The sequence below is a fragment of the Peromyscus leucopus genome, chromosome 16_21 (genome assembly GCF_004664715.2).
Source record: "Peromyscus leucopus breed LL Stock chromosome 16_21, UCI_PerLeu_2.1, whole genome shotgun sequence".
NCBI classification, from domain to species: domain Eukaryota; kingdom Metazoa; phylum Chordata; class Mammalia; order Rodentia; family Cricetidae; genus Peromyscus; species Peromyscus leucopus.
Genome location: NC_051084.1, coordinates 35273891 through 35299522, shown reverse-complemented (window position 1 = coordinate 35299522; position 25632 = coordinate 35273891). Strand labels below are relative to the sequence as shown.

General features: G+C 50.6%; 1 protein-coding gene across 1 annotated transcript in view; it reads left to right on the top strand.

The window, feature by feature from the left end:
- Cdh23 (cadherin related 23) overlaps positions 1–25632 on the top strand; it is a 382909-nt gene that overhangs the window by 71829 nt on the left and 285448 nt on the right. Inside the window, exons 4-6 of the mRNA XM_037199816.1 lie at positions 21641–21783; positions 22508–22555; positions 22682–22774. Coding sequence (XP_037055711.1) covers positions 21641–21783; positions 22508–22555; positions 22682–22774 — 284 coding nt within the window. The remainder of the gene's footprint in view (positions 1–21640; positions 21784–22507; positions 22556–22681; positions 22775–25632) is intronic.

The following is a 25632-nucleotide window of genomic DNA, read 5'->3' as shown; positions in this document are numbered from 1 at the left end:
CGCATGTCTGAGGTTTTTCCCATGAGCTCTCACCACAGTCTCTGCTTTATACATTTTATCCTGCTGAGGATAGTCCCATCTGTCCCCAGCTGTTGGGCCTATCAAGAATAGAGTTGACTTCTTGTGCACGGACAGACTCCCCATCTGTAAAATGGGGACCTCACACACCCAAGTCCTTGCACGCCCCCAAGGGCTGAGTCAGATGTGTGCTTGGGTGCAAATCAGGATTTTGTTTTTCCCCAGGACAGGTCAGTGGGTTGGCAACTGCTGGAGTTGGTTGGTTGGTCCACTGGATAAACAATGGTACTGACGCATTTTATGCCAACCTGACACAAGTGAGGGTCATTTGGAACCTCGGTTGAGAAAATGCCTCCACTGGGTTGGCCTGTAGGACAAGTCTGGGGGACATTTTCTTGATTGATAATAGATGTGGGTGGTGCCATTCCTCAGAAAGGGGGCCTGAGTTGATAGGAGAGCAGGTTTAGTATGTCATGGGGAGCAAGCTACGAGCAGCATTCCTCCATGGTGGCTTCTGCTTCAGTTCTGCTCTCCAGGTTCCTGCCTCAGGTCCTGGGCGAAAGACTACAAGCATTAAGCTAAAATGAACCCTTTCCTCCTCAACTTGCTTTTGGTTAGCGTGTTTTATCACAGCAATAGAAACCCTGAGAGAATGACCGCCAAAGACCTGGGCTTGGTCTTTTCCCAGGTCCTTCCTGGGTCAACCTTTGACCTTCTGACCTCATCTGCCACATTGCAGGCAGCTGCAGTGAACAGCTGAGGTTTTTGTTGTTGTTTTTTTGTTTGTTTGTTTTTTTGTTTGTTTTGCGGGGGTGGGGAGGAGCAGAACCTTTCATCCAAATAAACCTTGCCTCCTGCCTCCAGCAGCCCCTCCTGCCACCCCATTGGCTGTGATATGCTAGAAGGCTTCCCCACAGCCCCATCTATCTCCTGAGGCTGGGAGGTAGTCCTCCCGTGCCTAAAAGCTCCTACACTGTCTAATCAAATGCAGAGTATCAGAGTGTGGTGTGGCTGCCGGGCAGGGTCAGGCCTGGGAGCTCCTTGGCTCTCAGCTTGGCATCCTGTTCTCAAGACGTCCTGATTCCATGGCTGAGCCAACAGGGGGTGCCATTTTTGTGTCTTATGCTGAGGTTCTTGGACCAAACTGGCACCCATGAAGCCACAATTAAGCCTGGTTCATATTCCTAGAGGATAAATGTTATTTGATAGTGAGATGGAAAAACTATTTTAAAGTCAATATAAGTATACTATAGAATATAATTCAGAGTTTGCATTGGTTTTCAAAAACAACCCTGAGCTCATTAAAGACCAGTCACACCTGTCCTGTCACTATTAGATTCTTAGTGAAAACACCTTGAATGAATGAATGAATGAATGGATGGATGGATGAATGAGTAGACTATTAGATGCAAGGTTTTGAATTAGCATCACCTTTGGGGTCGCTTCTTTGGGGCTTTGTCAGGAGAGGTCCTTGTCCCCCTCCTCAAGAGACATTTTGGCAGGAATCACTAGATGAGCATTTTGTGTGGTGGAGACCCAGTGCTTCTGAGAGTACAGAGGGGAGAGGAATGGAAGAGGCTGGGGTTATCATGGAAGGCTTCCTGGAGGAGGGGCCTGGAGTTCAGAGAGAAAAGATGGGCAGAGGGGTGAGTGCAGTGTTTTTCCAGCACTGGTCAGGTGAGCACCAAGCAGGAGTATGTGTGATGCCGAAGGACAGAGGTTCCGGTGCAGGCAGCCTGCTTTACAGTGATCTGCTTGATCTAAAGGTTTCCTCAGGCAGTTTGTACCAGCCTTCAGCAGAGTGGGGCCTGTGCCACAGTCTTCATTTTGTACCCCAAAAATAAGCTCAGGACACAGTCTCCATCCATAGTGATCAGGAACACAGATAGACAGTTTTTGACCTGTTGTTATGTCCACGCCAGCCATGACCCTTGGACCACATTCTAGCCCAGGCTGTCTAGAAAGATGCTCTGAGATGAGGATCAAGAGGTGTGGGGTATACCAGAGCAAGGATGGCAAGACTGAGCAGAGGCAGGAATGGAGCCATGAGACAGCTGCTAAAGGCTGTCAGCTGGTCCTCTGGGGAGGCCTGGGGTGGGGGAAATCAGGGAGTCCGGTCTTCTGTCCTTTCAACCGCTCATTAGGTACAGACTGTGGCTAGTGAGGAGGGGTGAGCTTGGGTGAGAATTGTGATGTGTACCCTCCTGTTAGCAGAACTAGTCCTCCCTCATCTCCTCCAGATGGACCTACAACAGCTGTCCGCCTGCCCGGGATGGTCCTCCAGCCTTAGTTCATACACCATGTCTTGCATCTCTAAAATCTGCAGTCAGAGATAGACAACAGAGGACACTAGACCACCATTCCACTCATAGAAACACAGTGTATAGAAATATGTACACAATTGCATATATGAAGATGCACACATTTTCATGTTTGTAGCTACAGTTTTCCTGGTCCTGCCTGGCCCACGGTCAGGACAAATTTCTCTCACCCGCCAGTCCCCCAGTCGCTCAGACCCAACCGAGTAAACACACAGAGACTTATATTGCTTACAAACTGAATGGCCACAGCAGGCTTCTTGCTATCTAGTTCTTATATCTTAAATTAACCCATTTCTATGAATCTATAAGTTGCCACATGGCTCGTGACTTACCGGTACCTTACATCTCGCTTTCCATGCAGCAGCTGGCAGTGTCTATCTGACTCAGCCTTCCACTTCCCAGAATTCTCCTTTCTCCTTGTCCCGCCTATACTTCCTGCCTGGCTACTGGCCAATCAGTGTTTTATTTATTAACCAATCAGAGCAACACATTTAGCATACAGAACATCCCACAGCACATGGTATGCATAACATAAACACATCTCCAGAAGGATACACCTGAAACTACATGCAGCAGTTCTTAGGAGTTAAGACCTAAGGAATGTTGTGTGTTATTTTGTTTGTGCCTGGAGATCAGAGTTTGGAGCTAGCCACTAGTTAACTTTAGAAGCCAGATGGTGGTGGCTCACATCTTTAATCCCAGCATTTGGGAGGCTCATGCCTTTGATCCCAGCACTTGAGAGGCTTATACCTTTGATCTCAGCACTTAGGAGGCTCACGCTTTTAATCACAGAACAATCTAGAGGTGGAGACAGGCTCTCAGACCCCTTTCTGTTTGAGGATTTGTAGAGACTAATTAGGATCACATTTCATCTGGTGCCCAATGTGGGGCTTGAACCCATGACCCTAAGATTAGGAGTCTCATGCTCTACTGACTGAGCTAGCTGCCCTTTTTGGTCTGCGGATTCGTAGAGGTAAGGTTCCTGCTCTGCTTCTCTGATCTTTCAGGTTATTACTCCAATATTTGACTCCTGATTTTTATTGATAAGACTACTTAGGATCACGTTTCAAAGGAAGCATGCAGTTAGAGACGTGACTGACCAAGGGAGCAATTCTACCTAGGTCTTGCTTGGTGAACCAGTGAGTTTCCCGTGGTTACACACAGAAATGTAGGTACAGGGCTGTTTACTGAGCATGGGGAAACTTACCAGCAGCTACTCCACTGAAGAATACCACCCCCAAGCAAATTTTAATCACTTGTACATCCTTGGGGAGGGGAGGGGCCCCATGCACACTTGCCTTGAGGATGTGAGTGGGCCTGGTCTTGTGAAGATCTCTTGCAGGTAACCATGGCTGTTTTCCTTCCAAAATGGCAACAACCATGTGGGTCCTGGAGTTCAGCATGGTTCCATAATCACATGGTCTTCATTGGTCTCTGGTGTGTTCTGCCACCTCAGTTATCCTGGTTGGCCCTGGTGAGAGCTAGATTAAAAATTGCTTGGGGGGTGGGTATTCTTCAGTGGAGTAGCTGCTAGTAAGTTCCTCATGTTCAGTAAATAGCCCTGTACCCACATTCCTGTGTATAACCAGGGGAAACTCACTGGTTCACCAAGCAAGCCCTGGGTAGAATTGCTTCCTTGGTTGGTGTCAGCCTCAGCTCAGCCTCTTTTCCCCTCTCCTTCCCATCTCATGTGAAAACAGCCTACGTTCTCCTCCTTTGCTTCCGAATGTTCTTTCGGATCACTTATGCATCAACCAAGAGGCTTTGTGAAATACATCTGCTCAGGCTGGTCAGTTCAGGAAATGGCCCGTCCTCTCTATGCATCTTCCTTTATATAGTATTTATCCCAAGTGTTGGCTGTGGTTTGAATGAGAAATGTCCTCCATAGGGGCATATGTGTGAACACTTGCCCCCCCCCCCAGCTGGTGGCGCTGTTTTGGAAGCTTTTAGGAGATGGCCCCTGGCTGGAGGAACTGGTCACTAGGTGCGGGTCTTGAATGATGCTCTGTAGCCTGGCCCTACTTTCTGCTCGTGCTCTGTGGACTGTGGACACAATGTGACCAGCTGCCTCCATGCCTTCTCCTCATGATGGACTGTGTCCCTTCTTAAACAGCTCCTCCCTTCAGCAGGCTCTTGTCAGGTAGCAGGACAAGGGACATAACTAATACAACCTTCCTCATTTTTCTTATCAATTCAATTTATCTCAATGAAATATCTTATTTGATTGTTTTGAGCTTTTGGCTTTATTCGGGTGCCTCCATCACATGCAGTACCAGATCAGAACTCAAGGCCATTTAAATGGTGGTCCATTTGAGAACAGGGAATCGCCCTGCCCCCACAACTCCATTCAGAACTTTAAAAGAGTATTTATTTTTATTTTACATATATGAGTGTTTTGCCTGCAAGAATGCCTGCGTACCATGTGCATGCAGTTCCTGAGGAATCCAGAAGGGGGCAGTGGGCCCCTGGAACTGGAGTTACAGTTGGTTGTGAACCACCATGAGGGTGCCGGAAACTGAACCTGGGTCCTCTGCAGGAGCAGCAAGGTCTCTTAACCCCTGAGCCATCTCTCTGGCCTCTCCTATTTAGTACTTTCGTTGAGTCTCCCTGTTGCTTTTTCTGCCTGACACACACGGAAGCCACCTGGCAGATGCTTCATTTGTGTTAATTGAGGAGTGAATGACCAAGCAGGAAGAGAATGACAGGCAGACAAGCTGGTAAATGGAATCTCATCATATCACAGAGGCCCAGAGAGGCCAAGTGACTCCCAAAGCTATCTGATCGACTGCCCAGGCAGCGAAAGTCACGTGATATGGGCTCATTAGGAAGAGCTCCTATTTAGGAAAAGCTGCAGCGAAATCCTTATGGTTTACTTTGAGAATGATATTAATAATCAACACTTGTTGGCTGCAGACTTATGTGCTAGATGCTCTTCAAATGTTTTATGCATGATCCTCACAGCAAACCCGTCCACCACTTTTTTACAGAGGAGGAAAATGAAGGACCAAGAAGCAAGGTGACAGATGCAAGGTCACTCCCCATCTTGGTCTGGCTGCTGTTGCTACAACAGCCTGCCTGAGACTGGGTCATTTATAAAGCACAGAAGTTTATTTCTCACCATTGGGGAGGATAGGGAATTCAAGACTCTAGCAGGATCTTCTCTCTGCATCATAATATGGAAGAGGGTGTCACAGGTCAGGAGCAGTGTTCAAGAGAGTCACATGGGATCAGTGTTCAAGGATGTCACATGGCAGGAGGGTGTCCAAGTAGTCAATGCTTCCTGCATACACCTAACAGGTGAAGGAAGATTGTTTTCCCAAGAACCTACTCTTATGGGGGGTGGGGGATGTCACTGTGGACAATGATGCTCCATGCTGCCTGCAGAGGAGGACAAAGAGCTTTGAGGCAGCCTCTTGAGGCAGCCACAGGCTTCAGGAGATGACTGAAGAGGGAAGATGTTCCAAGAGTGGGGCCACAGCAAGCCCATGGTTAGAACTAAGCCTATTGTGGAACTCTGGTTCCAGAGCAATGAGGCACCATGGTGAGAGAACCAGGGCACTGAACCCCATGGGGATGCGTATGGATGCCAAGGTGAAGGGCCACCTCTAAGAAGTTCTATGTTCAGTGGCAAAGAGACCTCAGTCTTCCACTTCCCTGTCTCAGTTTCCTGACCAACCATATGCACAGTTATTCCTTGGTGTGGGGCCTTGGAGTTCCCAGATCTGCATGGTGCTGGAAGGATGAAGATGAACTGCAATGGAAAGGGTTTCAGAAATTGTCCTCAGCCTAGAAATGAAGTATACATCATTCAAGAATGGCCAGTGAGCCAGACACCAGGCAGCTGAGGTGCCAGGAAAGCTGGTTCCTGCTTTCTCCCTTAGCCCCTCCCAGTGCCACATGTTTCTTGAGATGTGCCCAAGAGGGGCTGGGGATAGATGGAGGTCTGGTGTGACTTTTAGAATTACAGAACCACAGCCCTGCAGTCCCCTGAGTCCTATCATCTTGTGATTATTCGACAGTCCATCACTGTATTCATGTGTTCATTCATTCTTTGATGGTTGGGGGACATTGGCCCCATGACTGGTCTGTGCTAAGCATTGCTCCAATCTCTGGGGATGCAGAAGAGACCAGGGGTCACAGTGCCTGCCCTCGGAGTTCTGGGAGTCAGGTGGGAGACACAGGGTGAAAGTTTTGCTATAGAAGGGTCCATACAGCTTGTCATGGCTACCAAGAAGCTCCTCTGGGGTAAAATTCTTGCTATGCAAGCTGGGTATGGTGACATTTGTCTGTAACCCCAACCCTGGGGAGCAGAGATCTTGTTCATGGCAAGGCAGTCTAGCTAAAATGACAAGCTCTGGATTCTGTCTAAGGCAGGGGAGTGATTGAAAAGAAATCCTGGTTTCAACCTCTGACCCTAATATGTGCCTGCCTAGGCAAGCATATCCTTCATACATGCACACATGGATTCATTCAAACATACACAAGAGAAGGCCCCTCTTAGATACTAAAGCATTATGTCTGTTACTCTGGCATTTTCTGTTTCAGCTTCTAAGACAGGAACAAGGCCAGTGGCATGATACACCTCGTGCAAGCTGCACAGACAGGCCAGGATTGGAATCTAGGCCCAACTACATCCAAGTGTGATCTCTTCCTCTGTTGAGATAGTATGGATAGCTGTTGGAGAGGCTGCTTGGTGTGGAGGTCTGGAGGCTCGGGAGACCTGGGATTGATGGCCAGGGCTGTGCTTGGGCCTCAAGCACAGACTTAGTGTGATCTGGTTCTAGATCCTCAGGGTTTGGCTTGAGTAAAACAGCAACTCCAGCCTGCCCCCACCTGCCACCTAGCTAGAGGGCCCAAGTTTCCAAGTCAGGAAACAGGGAGTGGTCACCTGGTAGGGAGCCGTCTCGGGAATGGTCACAGAGTCTCCACACACTGTCCCTCCATGGTAGAGGTTCTGATGCGCTCCTGGGATGAGAAGAGAGGTGCATTTCTTCCTTTACTCATCTGTTCACCTCCTTATCCACCCACCCACCCACACATCTGTTTATCTACCCATCCACCCACTCATTCACCCATCCACCTATTCACCTATCACTCATCCACCTATCTACCCATTTGCCCACCTATCCACCTATCCACCTATTCACCCATCACCAATTCATCCATCTACCCATTCACCCACCCATTCACCTATTTACCCCATATATCTACTCATCTACCCATTGCTCATTCACCCATCTACCCATTTGCCCACCCATTCCCACTCATCCATTCATCTACTCATCTATACATCTACCCATTCATCCACCCACCAACCCCCACCCACCCATCCATGAATCCATCCATCTACCCTTTCCTCCATGCATCTAACCACTCTTATACCCATCCATCTACCCATTCACTCATTCACCCACCCATCCATCAATCCTTCAACTCATTTGTCCAACCACTCCTTTGTCTAATTTAGCCCTGCCCCTGATACATTCATTCTAAGAAAAGATATGCCTGAAGTCATATAGTCAGGGAAGCTTCTGGCCCAGTGTTTTCTCAGGCCATCTTTCTTAAACCACAAGGCTTTCTTGTCGACATAAATCTTGGGAAAGCTGTATCTTCCCCAGCTCCCACCCCTTAACATTGAGTATTAGCGTAATAGTGGTTCTGAGAAGTCCTGCAGGGAAGAATCCTATTTAGATTATTTTTCATTAAAATCATTTACAATGTTTAGTTATGGGGGGGGGCACAATGCTATGGTGCTTACGTGGAGGTTGAGGGACAGCCTTTAAGAATTGGTTCTCTCCTTCCACTGTGTGGATCCTGGGGATCAAACTCGGGTCTCCAGGCTTGGCAGCAAGTCCGCCTGAGCTATCTCACCGGCCCCAGGTTATTTTTCTAATGCAATGTTCTCTACATCTTTTTGACCAAGGAACATTTTTTTTTTCTCTCATGGAGTACCCGTGAGCCTCCCAGGGAATTAATGATTCGTGAAATACACTTTCGGAAGCTTTCCTTTAAGCACGAAATCTTTTTTTAATTATAATGACTTGCATGGAATATTCATAAGATCTATTATATATGTACCTGCCTTCTCACGTTGGGGTGACTCATCCTTCAGCCCTTCCTGGGCACATCATTGAACACATCACCCTGAGCAGCATCCTCTAGTGATGCTCCGTCCCTGACAGGACTGAGGGAAGGGACAGAACGGGGTGAGTTCTTACTTTTTAGAGATCATTTGATTTTTCCTTTCGTGGGGATCAGAGCACGGATTCATTTGCTTCTTTTATTGTCTGTGTTATGTCTTGGAGTGACTAAGAAAACATCTAAGAACCAGCTGTGTCAGTATGCAAATGCAAACACGTTGTCCCTGAGTAAGGGCCTGACCAGACCTTTCCTTTGTATGAACTTGAAATGTCATGTATGTATTTGGTTGTAGGACTTTTAGTCATTCAGAGGCCTTTGAAGATTATATCCTACATGCATGCCTTTTTTAAAAATGTATCTGTTTGTTGGTTTACTTATTATGGTACCAGGAATTGAATCCAGAACCTGGCACATGCTCAGCTAGTGCTCTATAACTAGCTATACCCCTCACTCTCTGTTTTTTGTCAAGGCAGCAGTTCACTATATAGTATAGGTTAACCTTGAATTCACAATTCTGAGGTCCTGGGATTCAGACATGTGCCACTATCCACGCCTCGTGTTACTGTCCTGCCTTAACCTATGTTTTGGATAACTGCACAGTCATTTGGGCTCAGACTGGATAAGAATATTGTCTTCAGGATCAGCTCAGGGCCTCGGTGTGAATCCTGACTCCACTTCTTCCTAGTTGTGTGATCCTGGGCAAGTTGCTAAATCTCTCTCCTTTCTCTGAGTGTGGGAGTGTGTCCATCTCATGTTTGGGGCTAAGTACTAGACGAGGTGGTTTGTGAATAGTGCTTAACTGAGTGCTGGACATATGGTAGATGCTTCATAAATACGGTGAAGTCACGAGTAGGGTGAGGTGAGTGAGGGTCCCAGGGCATATCAACTGCGACAAGCCAAATGCCTGCAACACGCCAATCTCCTGCATGCACAGGGACAGTACCCCAGAGGGAGTGCCACCTTCCCTCTTGTGTCCTGGGTGCCTGCTTTGCCACATGGGCTCCGCCATCACCAGAGGATGCTCAGAGCTGTAGCTCTTTGTCAAGTCTGAGCACCCCGAAGGCTCCCCCCCCCATCAGGTGAGAGACTCAACTTCCCACCTGTAAAGATCTTCACCTGAGCAGCAAAGGAACTGATCAAGGATGGGGGCCCAGGTGGATAAAGGGTGTGCCGGGGTTGGCCCAAGGATTCTTTCCTGCAGGACTTCTCAGGACCACTGTTACATTAATACTCAATCGATGTTAAAGGGTGGGGGCTGGAGAAGAGACAGCTTTCCCAAGATTTACGTGGACAAGAAATCCCTTCTTCTGAGGTCGTCTCAAAGGACACCAGTGGCTGTGGCGCCCCCACCCCCATGTCAGAGCCCTTGAGTCAGGGCAAGACCACCTCCAGCTGCACTGGACCTTCTCTTCCCTGTCAAAACTTTTAAAAACACAAACAGCGGCAAGAGCGGCATTTGCATAAATCTCATTAGAAAAAGTGCAAGTTTCATAAATCTTGTGATAAATTAGTGCGAGATCATTCTCAACGTGATGTATTAATTTTAAGGCAGAATGAATGGTTCTGTGATCATCGTGGGTAATTACGAGTCTCCTCTGAAACGAGGTGATTTCTGGGGGGCCTTCCTCTGGTTCTCCAGCAGGGGAGGGGTTGGGGGAGGAGTCTTACCTGCATCTGGATGCACACGTCTTCTCTCTTCTGCTGTGGAGAGTTGATGAGAAGCTGGGGCTGAAGAGCAAAGGTCTCGGGAGCCATGTTGTAAGGTATACACTTCCAAGAACCAAATTGCCTCCAAGAATGAGTTGAAACAACCCAGCCTTCGGCCCATGAGAGTTGTAGCCCAGGGGTTCTTAGAGTTACGGTCCAGGACCAGCAGCAGCCTTAGGACCACCTGGGAGTTAGTTAGAGATGCATCCGGAAGCTCTACAAAAACCACTAGTCTGCTCTAAACACATGCTCCTGTGAGTCTGAGGCTCGTGGCACTCGGAAAGCCTTTGTGTTACCCTGAGGGAGTCACTCAGGGGCTAATGCCCTAGTCCGTTGGCAGGTGGGGCCTGGGTTACCTCACTTGGACACACTCCCCAGGTGATGCAAAAATGGAATCAGGTCAAGATTTGCTGCCTTAAAGCCAGGTGATTTGGAAAAGTTTGGACACAATAAAGATTACAGATTATACACACAAACACATGCCCACATGCACACAGACACATATTACACATGTATATATTTTTGCCATGCCTGTGGATTGGTCTGGGTGCTCTACTATGGCTAGAGACCCACCAACAAGGTTGAGAGTGTAGAGGTGCCTGGCCTCCCCGTGGGAAAAATGAAAATGCCATTTAAGACTGTGGCCCCCAGCACAGCTCCACGGTGGAAGCGCTTCCTGGGAATCTGACTCCTTGCCGTGGACTATGAATCTACCCTCAGAGCTGTGGGACATACACTGGCCTTATTTGACTCTAGGTGGTTTTGATATGACAGTGAGTCCAGAACCAACTGCTGACTGATAGGCTGGCCTTCATCATAGACTCAGGTTTGTCCCGGTGCTTGGAGGGTGGGGCTCCAGAATCTACCTAGCCCTGGACGCCCTCTCTGATGGTCACGTTTAGGTGTATCAGTGAGGGTCCCATGGCCAGCCTTGATCCTAAGTGTGGGGACTGTGGGTGGAGACTCTGTCCTGAGCTCCTGGTAGCAGGGCATCAGCAGGGTGGCCTCTGAGCAGGAAGGAGCCAGCTTGAACCTGCCACCCGTGTTTAGACTGTCTTTGCCAGCCTTTAACGGGGCCCCGCAGTGCTCTGTTTATTTTAATGATAATGTCAAGTTCAATTTGCCATCATTTTTCCACATTTCCTTTTGTAAAGTTAATTGAACAGTTCAATGAATTGAAAAGTTTCAGGAGAAGGGGAAAAATAGCCCACTCTTATCATTGTTATTAAATCTGGTAACTACTGCTTGGCTCTCTGGCCTTAAGAAAGGACTCCATCCCCCCATCCCCTACACACATTCCCGAGGGCCTTGGAACTGCAAGGACTTGGGAAGGTCAGACAGAACATTCTAGCATTACTTCATGATCATCTCATGCTCTGCCTGCTGGTTCTGGACAAGAAGAAAAGAGAGCCCCATTTCCCTGTTCCCCTGGCAGGCAGGGGTTGATCCTTTGATATAGGGGAGGGTCACCCGTGGGGTCTGTCTTCCAGTGTCAAGTGCCTGTGTTGATGTGGCCAATGAGAAGTGGCCAACAGAGCAACATAGGGTTGGCATGTCAACTGGCTCTGACCGTAATGTGGTGTAGCAAAAAGTACATTGGAGCCTGGGGACCAATCTGAGAGTCCGTGGTCTTGTCGTTGAGCTGCCCAGCCCTGTTTCCTTTGGGGGTTTCTTGGGCCCCATCAAGGATTGGAATGTGTGGCAGGTGTCAAGAGTGTTCCATTCAGAGTCTTTTCCTTGTTTAGCTGTGAGGCAGCCCACCTCGCCCTCTTCCACAGGGCACCCCGGGGCTGTTCTGGGCAGGTGACTCTCAGCACTAAGCTTGGGTTGGTTCTGTTCTCCCCAAGGACCGCTATGGTTTGGTCACTGACTCTAGGTCCCCCCTGGTGTTGGTGAAGGAGGAGCCGCTCAGAGAGGTAAGCGCCTTTCCCAGCGAGTGGCTGAGAGGGAACCAAAGCATCCAGATGAATTCCACCCCCTGCTGGCTCTGTCTGAATGCAGGGAATCCTGGAGACAGGCCCTGCTCCCAAAACATTAACTGGGCCTTTTGTCCTGAGTCCAAGCCCTCACTCCCCTGAAGATAGATGACTTTGCCCCCCCCACGCCCCCCTGCTGAGCCTTGGTTTTCTTACCTGTGTAGCAGGTATGACTCTTCTATGGAGGGCTATTGTTAGAAGTGAGCGACTTTTGAGTACAATGCCGGATGTGTGCACGCCTTCTTCCCTTAGACAGCAAGTGAGTCTATCCTGACTGGTGCGGGCAGTTTCAGGAGAGCTGCTTCGGGGAGTGGAGGTGGCCAGAGGGCTCGAGACACAGCGCTGGTTCCTTTTCCAGAGGTGAGGATTTCTGCTGAGGACGGCAGGGTGTGCCATCGAGGGGAAGCTGGGCTGCCTCAGCCTAGCAGGGGCCTAGCAGCAGGTTTGGTCTCAGGCCCCCTCTATGGCCCTCCAGCTTCCCAGGTGGGTAGCCATAGAGCTTAGAATAAGATAAAGGCCCTGAGGTCAAGCCAAGTTCAGGATTCCAGAGGTGAGCCTAGAGGGAGCCGGACTGTGGCAGGGGAGGGGAGGGGAAGCTAAGACAAATGCGTGAAGTCACTATTAACAGGCTGTCTGATCCCGGAGGGAGGGAGACAAATGAGATTGCAAGCTGCAAGGCCAGCTGGCTCTGAGGGGTGTCCCGACCCAGGAGATGGGGAGCAGCAGCTGTGGCTCTACCAGGGACCAAGGCCAGTCAGGGAGCAAGCAGGCTGGGTTCCTATATGTGTGTGTGTGGTGGGGGAGTCGGGTGTTAGTGCAGCTCTGTTGGTCACTAGTGGCACAAGTACACACCTATTCTCAGAAGGCCCTCGCTATAACCCGTGGCTCTGGAATTGTGGCTGCATAGCCTCAGCCGAATATCATTCATATTAACTTCCCAGCTTGCTCTTACCTCTGTGAGGTGTGTGTGTGTGTGGGGGGGCGTCTGTGGCCTCTGCTTTTGCCATAATCAGTCCCCATTTCTGAAGTGACCTCTCTACTCCTAGCCTGACTCTGTCTTTTCTAACTGTCCTGAGCCTGGTAGTAGGGGCAGATAGCTAGATCCTTGGTCCCTGGATGGGGAGAGACAATGAGTAACAGCTGATGTAAAGTCAATGCAGGTCACAGATTGCAAGGGATTGGCTTTCATAGGTCTTTTAAGGTTGATTATAGTGAGCGCGTGGAGCCCAGTGTTGGGAAGGGTTCTGCAGTTGACTGTAGTAGATAGTGGTTGATTAGTAATGTCTGCATGGGAAAGGGCTGAGTCGGGATAGCTCGCTGGTCTCTAGAGCTCTACAATAGTTGATGGGGGAGTTCTGAGGGATTGAAGGGGCCTTGCCAACCTGTCCTAGAGCATCAGTCTCTACATTCAAGGGCGATGACCTGTTGCTTGCTGTACAGAGATGAGAGCAATGGATCTGGGAGCACAGAGCCAGAGAGGCAGATGGCAGAGAGGCAGCTTGGGGTATATGGAAGCTGTGTGAGACCTCAGAGGCATGCAGTGGGGCATGTGGGCCACAGTGTGCTCAAGAAGGTTGGCAAGTAGCCTGGTAGACTGACCCACAGTGCAATGGAAATGTGATTGGCTGCCGGGGGGCGGGGAGGGGGGGGGAGGAGTGAGGGTTGTATGGCTTGGGAAAGCATTGAACATGATGAGAAAAGTTACTTGGAATGCTGTGGGGACAATCACAGATAGGCTTCCGGGACATTGCTGCGACAAGGCAGAGTACATCCATACCCCGTGTTCATCCCACAGCCCCTGCGTGGATTGCAGCCTTCTCCTCAGGTAAAACCTTAAAGGCTTTTGCAGCTTGCCACCAACTTGACTTTCTGTTCCTCCCCTCACCAGGCAGGCAGAGATCTGCAGCCCTTCCCTTCTGGTGCAGATAACAACAATATCAGTAATAACAGTCATCTGGGCCATCAGCAGGGACCCAGCGGGGACTCGGGAAGCTGTGATTGTCCGCCCCTTGCCTGGAAGGCAGAAGGGACTGGCTGCTGAGGGCTGAGGCCGCAGTAGAGGACATGTCCCCAGCTCTGTGCTTCCTAATAGCCCTTAGCTGCCTGCTCAGGGAATCCCTACCTCCAAGACAGGCTACACTGTCCCAGAGCAGGGCACTTGGCTGACCGGAGGTATTCCACAGCCCTTAGGAGAGAATCCAAGGCCAGCGTGTAGGAGACTAGCTTCCCAACCATGCAGGCATCAGTTCCAGCATCCCAGGTCAAGTGCTGCTGATTTGGGCTTTATTAGGTGTGATTAGCCTTGTGCTATCCTGTCCATTAGTGTAGTAATCAGTATCTGACTGTCCTCACTTCCCACCATGGCTGGAAGGTCCAGCGGGGACTCTTCCTCTCCTCACCTTTCCTGAATGCGGCGGCAGGACTCAAGATTCTGTTGAGTGACGTGGCAGTCCAGTTGCTTAGCGGGTGTAGGGAATGGGACAGCCAGGTCTGCTGCTTCCCCCAGAGCTGATAGGAATGAATGTGCTGGAGATTGGCGGGGCCAACAAGACAAATGAACGCTCAGAGATGGGACACTGTGAGGACAGAGAGACCTGGCGTCCTTTTGGGTGGATACACTGGATGACAGAACATTTGAGGAAGGCCCTGAGAGGTCAACTATTGCTGGGAGGTGAACGTGGAGCCTGGGCCTGGGTGACTTCTGGTGGCAGTGGTCCCAGCTGAAGCATGGCCATGAACTTGGCCCACTCAAGAGCAGTCGAAGGCAATTCAGGCAAGTCAGCGTTGACCCATTGGTATCTGTCCTATTGGAGAAGATCACTAGAGCCTTGGGATAGTCTGATTTATTTATTTACCTTTAAAATCTTGTGAGCTGGGCAGATGGCTCAGTGATTCAAGCACTTGTTGCATAAGCATGAGGTCCTGAGTTCGAATCCCCAGAAGCCCATGCCAGGTAAGCACGGTGGCCTTCTTGCAATTCTAGCCTCAGAAGGCTGAGACTGCATCCTCAATAAAGTGAGACTAGCCCTATCTGAGAGCTCTGGGTTTGATTGACAGACCCCGCCTCCTCCAATGAGGTGGAAGAGGGATGGAGGATGATTCTTGTTATCAACCACAGGCTTCCAACATACAGGACACCCATGTGCACCCATGTCCACATGTGTCCTCACACATACAAATACGCATAAACACACACAGGAAAAACAGAAGAAGAAAAAATTTTAAATTTAAAATATGCACAACATAGACTTTATCCCCTCATCAGCATAAGACTGTGGTTCGGTAGATTGTCAGTAGTCTCCAGGACACCCCTGGTCTTGAAACTCCCAACTCTTTGCTTGTAAAACAGTAAATTGCCCTCCTCTGTTCTTCTCAGCCTCTGAACATCGACATTCTATTTCATGAGGTACTTGGGAGAAGTAGGCCTGTGCACTATTTGCCACTGTGCGAGTAGCTTATTTCGTTTAGCACAGCATCTCAAGGTTCATCCATGCTGCAGCAGGCGTCAGCACCTCCTTCCTTCTCGGGAATCCGATGATCCATTGGCTGCCTAGGCTGTGTTTTGCTTATCCATCCATCCATCCATCCATCCATCCATCCATCCATCCATCCACCCATGGCACCTTGGGCTGCTTGACCTCTTGACCATCATGAAAACTGCTATGGACGTGGGTTTGCCATGAGGAGTCTTTCAAGTCCTCCCACCCTGAGGTTAGGCGGAGTCCCAGCCTGGCTCAGCACAGACTGGAGATGGCTGGCTTGGTAGGATGGGAAGCCAAGTGCAGAAAGTCCCCTGGCTACACTGATTGAACCAGGAGGCCCGGGTCTGAGCCTTTAAATCATGCCAGACCTGGAGCGGTCCCCCTCTGCATCTAAAGCGGGAGCCATAAACCAGGCTGACTTACCGGCAGCGCTCAGAGCTCCGTTGTTTATGGCCAGCGTCTGCTCTGATTGGTAGATTCCTGTACTGCGCCCATTGTTAAATATTTGAATATGGGCCTGCAATAAACCACACCAGGACTTCTACACCTGACTGCACATCAGTCTCCTAAAGAGAGGGTGGGGGCACTGTCTAGGGGTTTGTGTTTTTAGCACCCCACCAGGCAGCTGGGCCAGTAGGGTCCAGCAGTAGCAAACATCCACCATGGCTCAGATGCACAGTCTCTGAGGTTGTTCTCTCAGAAACAGACCTTGTGATGAGTACTTAAAGGCAGATGACTGACTAGGGAGGAGATCCCAGAAACCCTAGGAAAGGGGTGAGGATATGAGGTAGGGCCAGATGGAATTTCTGATGCTGTAATAGATTACCACAGACTGGCTAGCTTATAAAGAAGAGAAGTTCCGTTACCTTGTCCTTCTGAAGGCTAGAAGTTCAGGAGCTTGGTGCCCACATACGGTGAGTGTCTTCACCCTGCATCATAACATGGTGGGGGATCACATGGTGAGAGAGACCAAGTGTTAGCTCGGGGATCTCATCCTTGGGAAGCCTTTGCAAGGGCCTGAGTTCATCTGGTTCTGGTGGCTTCCTGAAGACCTCATCCCCAAACACCAGTAACTATGAATTAAACACGCAAGTTTTAGAGGACACAACCAAACCACAGTATGGACCTTGTCATCCCTGGAAGTGACAGATGTCAGTGTAGAACATATGCCTCAGAGATGTGCCTTTGAGAGCCAAGGGAACTGGGATGCGTGTCCACCACCTCTCATCTTTATCTGTCATTTTCCATAGTCAGTCACCCAGTCCCAGCACCAGAGAGATCAGTTCCGTGGCCCTTCTGGCCCATGAATGGCGTGGGTTGACTCTGGTGAAAATCATGGAGTCTGACCATGGGAGGCTAGGCTGGTGTGGGTGTGGGTGTGGGTGGGGAGGGTGTGGCCCTGAGGGAGACACAGCACCAGTTGCAGCTGTTGTGGACACCCCCAGCCCCTTTCACATCATCCTCAGAACCCCCAGCACCTATGAATCACCGGACGCCTTGCCACAAAACAAGAACTCCAGCTTCACTCACTACTGGCAGGAAAATAAAATGGTGTAGACACTGTACAAACCCACTTGGTGATTCCTCAGTAGGTTAGACATAGAATGGCTCGATAACCCAGCAAATCTACTCCTAGACACATGAAGAACAATTTGAAATGAGAATCCAACCAATATCTTGTACAGAGATGCTTAGATCTGCAGCATTCATATCCCTAAGGGGGAAATACCCCAAACCTCTGTTAACTGAGGAGCGTATGAACAGGATGTGTTAGATCCACACAAGAGACGATTAGTCAGCCATCAAAAGGAGCAGGGCTGTAATACAGGCACCAGCATGGGCCCAGCTTTACAGATGGTGCTAACTGAAGGCCACAGACTGTGGTTCTGTTGATGTGAACATCAGCTCTCGTACAGGCACCGGCGTGGACCAGCCTTACAGATGGTGCTAACTGAAAGCCACACACAAGGCCACAGACTGTGGTTCTGTTGATGTGAACATCCAGGGCAGGCAAGAGATGCAAGTGGAAGTGTAGAAACCAGACTAAGAAGTGTGATGGGGACACTTTCCTTCACGGATGATGGAAGATGGTTGCCCAGCGCCGTGAATGCCTCAGAAGGTACCAGATTGTACCCTTTGGATTGTGAAGATGCTGAATTTCGTGAGGTGGTTATTTTGCTTGTGTATAGAAGAAACAGGGGTCCGTGTAGCCCAGACTGACTTCAGATCTGCCGTGTGGCCAAGGATGACCTTGAACTCCCAATTGTCCTCTTCCCCATCTCCCAGGTGCATGCACCACAGGCATGCACCACCACACTTGCTTTGTGCCATGCTGGGGATGCAACCCCAGGCCTTGTGCATATGGGCAAACAAGTGCTCCATCAGCTGATCTGCATCCTGAGCCCACCAGATTTTTTTTTTTTTCTTTAAATCACACCAAGTATTCCGTATCCAAGATGCTGTTATCTTAAGGTGGGGACCATACCCCGTGGGACCTGTGCACCGCAGGGTCTCCCAGTCAGGGATGGTAATCCTACAAGAGAGGATGGGGGGAGCGGGGGCGCGCCTGGGCTAGAGCCAAGTCCCACAAAACGACCTGATTTCTGCAGGGACAATATGGCCAGAGATTGCTGTGGGGCAGCCTGCGTGCTTTCCAGAGGAGCCAGCTCTGGCCACTTGCACGGTGCAGCCAAGAACACTGGGCGGGGGAGGAGGTGCCCAGCTGGAAAACTGTGGGGTGTCTTGTCTTAAATATAATATTAAATCAGCACCTTTAATTAGTGCGCTTAGAAAAGGCCACTAGCAATTACCTGGGACACCAAGAAGGCGTGCTCTAGAAAGAGCCTGTGAGGAAGCCACAAAAGACCATTTTGAGCAGCGCATAATTGAGGAGAAAATGGATAAAAGTCCAGGAAATTACAGGGTGGGTGACAGCAGCTGATGGCCCCATCCCTATCCTGCCCAGCGTCCCCTCCCTGGGAGGACCCGAGTGTCAGGCCTGGGAAAGCCATTTAGGATATCAGGTTCAGTCACACGACCTTGGCTGCAGGGCTGATGTGGACTTCCCACAATCCCCTTGGCCAGCCAGAGCTTAGCCTCACTGAGCCCTCTACCTGGGTCAGGATGGAGCTGGCAAGTGAGGCAATTTTTCTGAGGGCTGTAGTGTAGATCTTTATACTGTGGAGAATCAGGGCACATGGTGGGGGTGGGGGGCTCTTTTCTCCTGTGAGGAATTGGCCCAAGGCTTGGAAATCAGCCCTTTGCTCCCCACATCGGACAACAGAGAGGTGATATGTGTGTGTGTGTGTGTATGTATGAGTATGTATGATCTATCTATCTATCTATCTATCTATCTATCTATCTATCTATCTATCTATCTATCTACCTATCTATATATTATCCATCCATCTATCCATCCATCTACATCACATACAGAGATATAGATATGATTGCAGGGCGTTTACCCACCAACCCCACAGCTTCCCAGAGTTTTCTTGAGTGCGAGCAGCAGGAAATATTAGATAGAAGGATTTAGATTGTGGAGATGAATAGATAGAAAATAAAGGATAGCCTCGAGAGGGCCTGGAACCTTTTCCAACGGGCCCTGACTGTCTTTGCCCCAGGGTATTTATAGAGACGCCAAGGGGTGGAGCAAAAGACCTCCTCCCCCAGCACAGCCAAGTGCAGACCATCTCAGACACCTGCACTCAGGCCCATGGCCCTAATCATCCTCTATGCGGACCTGCTGGGTAAAGCCATGAGGAACCTGAAAACAGGCTCCCACATATGATGTATGTATATGTCTATTCATGGAAACCAGGAGTCGAGGCTGGAAATGCCTGCAGTTTTAGAGTATATCTTTTAAAATACACTGTATAGTGCATTCGGCTCCCAATTGGCCCTCGCCATTTGGATATCTGGTCTTTGGGAAGGTCAGCTTGATTTACCCGTGTCTTCCACACACTCCACCCTTCTGACTTAGGCAAAAAAGGCATTGAGCTTGGCATGTAGGCGTTCAGAGACAGGATCATGTGCTTCCTATCGCCCACTGTTCAACCAGGCATTTGCTAACTGCTTCTGGCTCCTCCCTCTGTGAGATGGGAAAGTTGTCTCCAAGCTATTCTGATCTTGTTCCATGCTCTCTCTTACCTCCCAATGCCCCTCTCATCTCTCACCTCCTTCATCACCACAAATGCGGTCTGACAATGGGAGAGGCTATGTTCCTTCCCTGAATCTCAATGTCCTCATCTATAAAATGGGTAGAATAATGACCACCAAAGAGGATTGAATGAGCAAATTTAAGTGAATGCCCCCCCCCAAAAAAAAACCCAAAAACCTTCCCATTTGGGGATTCTGGTGAGGGCCTGACAGGAACATTTCTGTGGAATTCTTGCTTACTGTGGAAGAACTGAATCTCCAGCCTGGACTATGGAGTGCAGCTCTGCCGTCTGCTAACCACAAGACTGTGGGAAATAATGACGTCACTGGCTAGTGCCTTAAAAGCTCCAAGGCAGACAGTATGGCGTATGGAGCTCCCTGCCTGCCTTTGCTCAGGGCTCACAAGTGTCGGTGGTCGCTGTCCGTAGAGCTGTTCTGTTATCTGCTTCCTGAAGAAAGTCCCGAGTCACAGACCCACAGTCCCACCTTCCTCCCCTTCCTTTGCTCTTTGAGGCTGTCGGTTAAATACGAATATCATCAGTATTTGGGGGCGAGATAGTGCCTGTCCCATTTTGCAGATTCAACTGGACCCTAAAAAGAAGGGAGTTGCCCAATCCAAGGCTCTGAGATGATGGTGCTAGATCTTCCCTTCAGAGGCCTCCACACTGCATCCCCAGCTCCTTAGGGACTTAAGGGTCTCCTGAGGCTGAGGTGACCAGCTATCCCAGCTATCCTGGAGCTTTGGGGACTTGGCAGAATCCTCTTGTGCCAGAATCCTCTTCATCTTGGTTAAATGGGGCAATGGGCTCCTTCTCTTTGAAAGCCACTCCGGAACCTGGGAGCCCCAGGACAAGATATTCTATACCAACCTTCTGAGCCAGGCTATACAGCACCACCCTGATGCCTGGGATGGCCTATGTCCAGAGCATTACATCCTGATGAGGGTGACCCCTACCTTCTGGTCTTCTTCTTGAGGACAGGAACCAGACTCTGTCAGAAAGAGTCTTGGAGAGACACATCCTCTTAGCCTCCATGCAGAGATGAAGACCAGAACATTTTGCAAACTAGTGTGAAGTGGAAAAGATGTTTCTATTTGCAGAAGATGGAAATCCAAACACAACAGAAGTAGGAATAAAACAAAAGAGCAGGGAAGGAAGGGGGTGGTCATCAGTGCCTATAGCTGAGACCTCCAGAGGACTGAGCCAGTACCTGGACCTGTGGTCACGCACCTCCATCCCAGCAGGAATGCCTTCTCCAGGTCCACAAGCTCTGCTAGCTTCCTTGACAGCCTGCTCCTCAGGCATGCTATTCTTGTAGGTGCCAGACTGGCCCAGTCAACAACCGAATGGAATGAGAGCACAAGTCCCAGAGTCGGCTTTGATTGGCTAGTCTGAGGCACATACTCATCCCTGAGCCAATCATGGTGATGGGAGAGAGGAAACACTCTGATTGGCTAGGGTTGAGTTATGCACCCACCTTGGGACATAAGAATGGACACATTGGAGGTCTGCCCTCATCTGAACCACCAGGGAAAGGTCTCCAGATTACAATCAGAGAGGTCACAGCTGTCCATTTCACACCTAGAACATGGTGAATGGGGGGGTCTGTGTTACAGCTGTGTACACCCTGTGACAGGTGGGCCAGGACAGAAGTGGAATGCCGTGTGTGTAGTCCAATGATGCTTAGGAGGTTGGGGGATGATTGTTGGCCTCTGGAAGACCTGGAAGTGTTTGAGGTGGCTGTGCCCTGAAGGATGCTCCATCCTTTGGGCAAGGTGGGAAGAAATGAGCCTGACCTTTGTGTTGTCCCCTTCCCCTCTCTTGTTCCACCACTCCAGGTTCTTCTGTGACCCAGCTGCTGGCCCGGGACATGGACAATGACCCCTTGGTGTTTGGCGTGTCTGGTGAGGAGGCCTCCCGCTTCTTTGCCGTGGAGCCTGACACTGGTGTGGTGTGGCTCCGGCAGCCTCTGGACAGAGAGGTATGGCACATGACTCCCTAATCTCAGCCCCTTTTCTGGAGGAGCAGGGGCAGTCAATGGAAGAGGGTGATTCACCATCTTTGGGGGGGGGAATCTTCTTCCAAGGCCCCATCCTAGCTCTGCTGGGACCATTTGTTTTAGCGGTAGCTTTCTTTCCAGGGCTGTGTCAGACCTGGGGCTGGAGGGGGTTGGATAAGGGTTCTCCAAACCAGGAGTAGCATTGGATCAACAAGAGGAATGTGACCATGCGGGTCACATCCCCTTGTGTGTCATCGCTTGTGGAATCATCCCCTGTGGGGTAGACTAGTTTAACTCCACCCCTGCAGAAGTTTTCTAGAGCGATGATCATGGCAGTCCTTAGCAAAGGAAGGGCAGGGTTTGAACACATCCCCAGGCCACGTCCCCTCCTACATCTCAGGGCAGGGCCACTGAAGTATTTAGTGACTTGCTCAGCATCACGCGGCCACGTGGAGGCCCAGCCAAGAGTGACACCAAGGTTCTTGACTTTGTCCCTCAACTGTCTTCAGGAAGGATTCAGACTCCACATTTGCCTCCCCAGTGCCAAGGGGCAGTGCCAGCCTTCTGGGGACACCTGTGGACACCAGACCCAGATGAGGTCCTGGGCAGTGCTAAAGCCCCTGCAGCCACATCCAGGGCCAGGACCCAGGGCCAGGACCCAGGGCCTCTCTAACGCTGTTCTCTCTCTCCCTCCCTTTTCTTTTAGACTAAGTCTGAGTTCACAGTGGAGTTCTCCGTCAGCGATCACCAAGGGGTGAGTGTCCCTCGGGGCCCTCTAGTCCTAGGAAGGCTGTTCCTGGACTTAGCAGGTCCCTGGGCTGCATAGGTGGGAAGAGACCAGAGGGAGAGACAGTATTGAGCCCTGCACTTCTCTCCCCAGGTGATCACTCGGAAGGTGAATATCCAAGTTGGAGATGTGAACGATAACGCACCCACGTTCCACAACCAGCCTTATAGTGTGCGCATCCCTGAGGTAAGAACCTTCTAGGTCATGTGTGGGATGGGAGGGGGTTGGGGTTGCTGGGACCACAGCTGTTCTCCGGTCCGGCTGGGTGGCATGGATGGTGATCTCAGAGTACAAGTTAGTTGCACTGTCCTCTGGGTACACTCTGGCCCGGATTCCACTTGGGGCCAAGGAGAGCCTCCCATCCTGTGGTTGAAAGAATGCCTGGGCCTCAGGCCTGAGAGAAATCCTGCTCTGGCAGAGCTCACCCCCATCTAGAGTCAGTAATGGAACAGGAACTGGGGGAAAGCAAGTGTTCTACCCTCTTCCTCTCCAACTGTAGCCTGCTGTGAGCCTTGGACAAGGCTTGTGGGCAGGCCTTACCCCAGACCTACATGCTTTGGCCAGAATCGGGTCCCTGCAGGACTAGGGAATTTGCAGGCTCCTAGCTGTGGGGTCTGGCCTGCAGTTCCCCAGAGCTTCTGTTCTGTGTACTCTGAATATGCTTGCATGAGTGCATGCGTGTAAAATCAAGCCATCGCTGGTAATTGAGAAGTACAAATTATTGCATTACAAACGGTTCGTTAATAAGCTGGCTCCCGATGGCACCGGGGCTCTCCCTTCGCTTACCGTCCGTCGCCACGGTGGCTGATGGCAGTCTCAAGGGCTGGCAGCTAGCTATGAGAAGACCCTCACTGAGACTGATAAAGAGCTTCTAACTGGGTGTCCCTCAAGCCTGACCTCGGGGCTCTAGCTGGGGTGAAAACAACGGGAGATATAGTCCTCCGAAAAGGCAAGCTGGCACCAGACACTTGAGTCCTAACTCCTTTATGCCGGCTGTCACCGGGGAACAAAAAGAGCCAAGAATATGGCTTATGTGGGAGAGGGACTTGCCCAAGGTCACACAGCTGTAACTTTGACCTTGACTTCTGAGGCAGCAAAGACACCCGAAGGATGAAGGGATCTTGTCTCAGAACCCAGAGATCCTGGCCCTCACCACTCAATGGTGAGCCAAGGGTCCTAACAATAGTTTCAGTTGGGGGGGGAGGACACAGCTGTAAAGCTGGGACCGCCCAGTGGTGCCTGGGACAGGATGGCAGGAGAGAGGGCCCACATTCATCGGCACAGGGGCACAGTACCCTGACATGCCTGGGGACAGCAGCTTGGCTTCCAGCTCTCGCTCACTTGGAAGTGCCCCTAATTCAATTAAGGGGCTCTGCGTGCCAGCCTGCACTCCGAGCCTGGACTCAGAAGCCAAGGGCATGGCTCGGAGTTAATGAGCCTTGTGCCCATTGCTCAGCTGCCATCCTGGCAGGCCCGGCTGTCCTCTGTCCTCCCTGGAGAGGGAATGGCAGGCCATAGCAGTGGTAAGAGGACAAGCAGTCCTGTGCCCCGCTTCCCAGCCCTTGGGCTGGAGGCCAGCTCTTTCCTCTCTCATCCTGCAGAGATGCATTCTGCAGAGTACACCCCTACTGGAACCCCACCTCCACCCCCTGGGGTCCTCCGAGTCTCTTGGCTTCCACTGTTGTGCATTTCATTAGCAAGGATTGTCTGTCCCATGTCTGGCCTGACTTGGGTCTGTGTGGCTCTCATTCTCAGGAGGCCTGAGAAGCCATAGAAACAGAGAATGTCGGGGCTCAAAGCAAATAGCCCCAGGACACACTCCTGCCCATGCATTGACTTTAACCCCTCTGGGCCTAGTCGTCCCCTCCCAACCCCCCCTCACATAAGAATGAAGAGGTGAGATAGATATCTGCTGAGGAGGGCTGCTGCAAAGGGCACACGGTGCTGGAGGAAGGCCTGTGCCGTTTCTTAGCTTGTGAGTGGACACCTATGGTCACTCTGTGGCCTGATACTTGATGCTGGCTTTGGGGATGCTCAGCGTGTCCAGGGCACATGGTATCAGCTAGATGGAGACCCAGCCATCTGGGCATGGCCCAGCCTGGGCCTGGTGTGGTCACCTGAGCTGGAACTGAGCTGCTTGGCTCAAGCTTCAGCTGGGGAGCCAGGACAGGCGCTGGCCCCGGGCCTGGAACGGAGACCATAGTTCTCTGCTTGCGTTAAAGGTATCCTGGACATACCGTGGTCCACTGGAGAGGCAAGTTCAGTGGCAGAGGCCCTTGAATGGGGGCAGGGTGAGACTGAAGCCCAGAGTGATGGGGTAAAGGGAGGAACAAGCATTGCCACAGACCCTGCTGGGAATGAGTGCCTGGTAACTGCCAGAGTGTCTGGGACTTCCCCAGGCTTCCTGGAGGAGGTGGCCTTCTAGTAGCCCTGATAGCAGTAAGAGGAAGGACAATAGAGACAAGGGACCTAGCCTCTGGTCCTTGTCATGCAAACTGCCTGGGTAAGACTTAGATCTGCCATAGCCTGTCTGCTGGCTCGGTGTGCGTGTGGAAGAGGGAGGGGGATACAGCTGCCTAACTAGGGTATGGACCAGGACTTTTCCCATTAAGAATCTAAGGGTGGAGCCTGGCTGGGGTGCTCTTTACTTCCCAGGACTTTCTTGTGCTTTAGGGATGGTGGAAAAGTTCCTAGACTGCCTCCATCTATCCACCCAAGTCCTCTATGAGCTTTTAAGCCACTGTGCCAAATCCCTTACCTTCCTAACCTCAATGTCCCTAACCCTGGGCGCTGATGATTAACTAGTCCCTGTGGCCAGAAGAGCATGACTGTGATGCTATTCCACTCTCCCGCCTTGCCAAGGATGTGCTGAGCTCCCGTGCATGGAGGCAGGCAAGTAGATGCAGGAGAGCCATGCACCTCTAAACATCCTGCACAGTGTATTAGAATGATGATGAACCAGGGGGTCCTCTGGTGCCCCAGCAGAATTTCCTGGGTGACTGTTCAGAGGTATCTTCCCAATCCTGTGTGATTCTGCCTCAGAA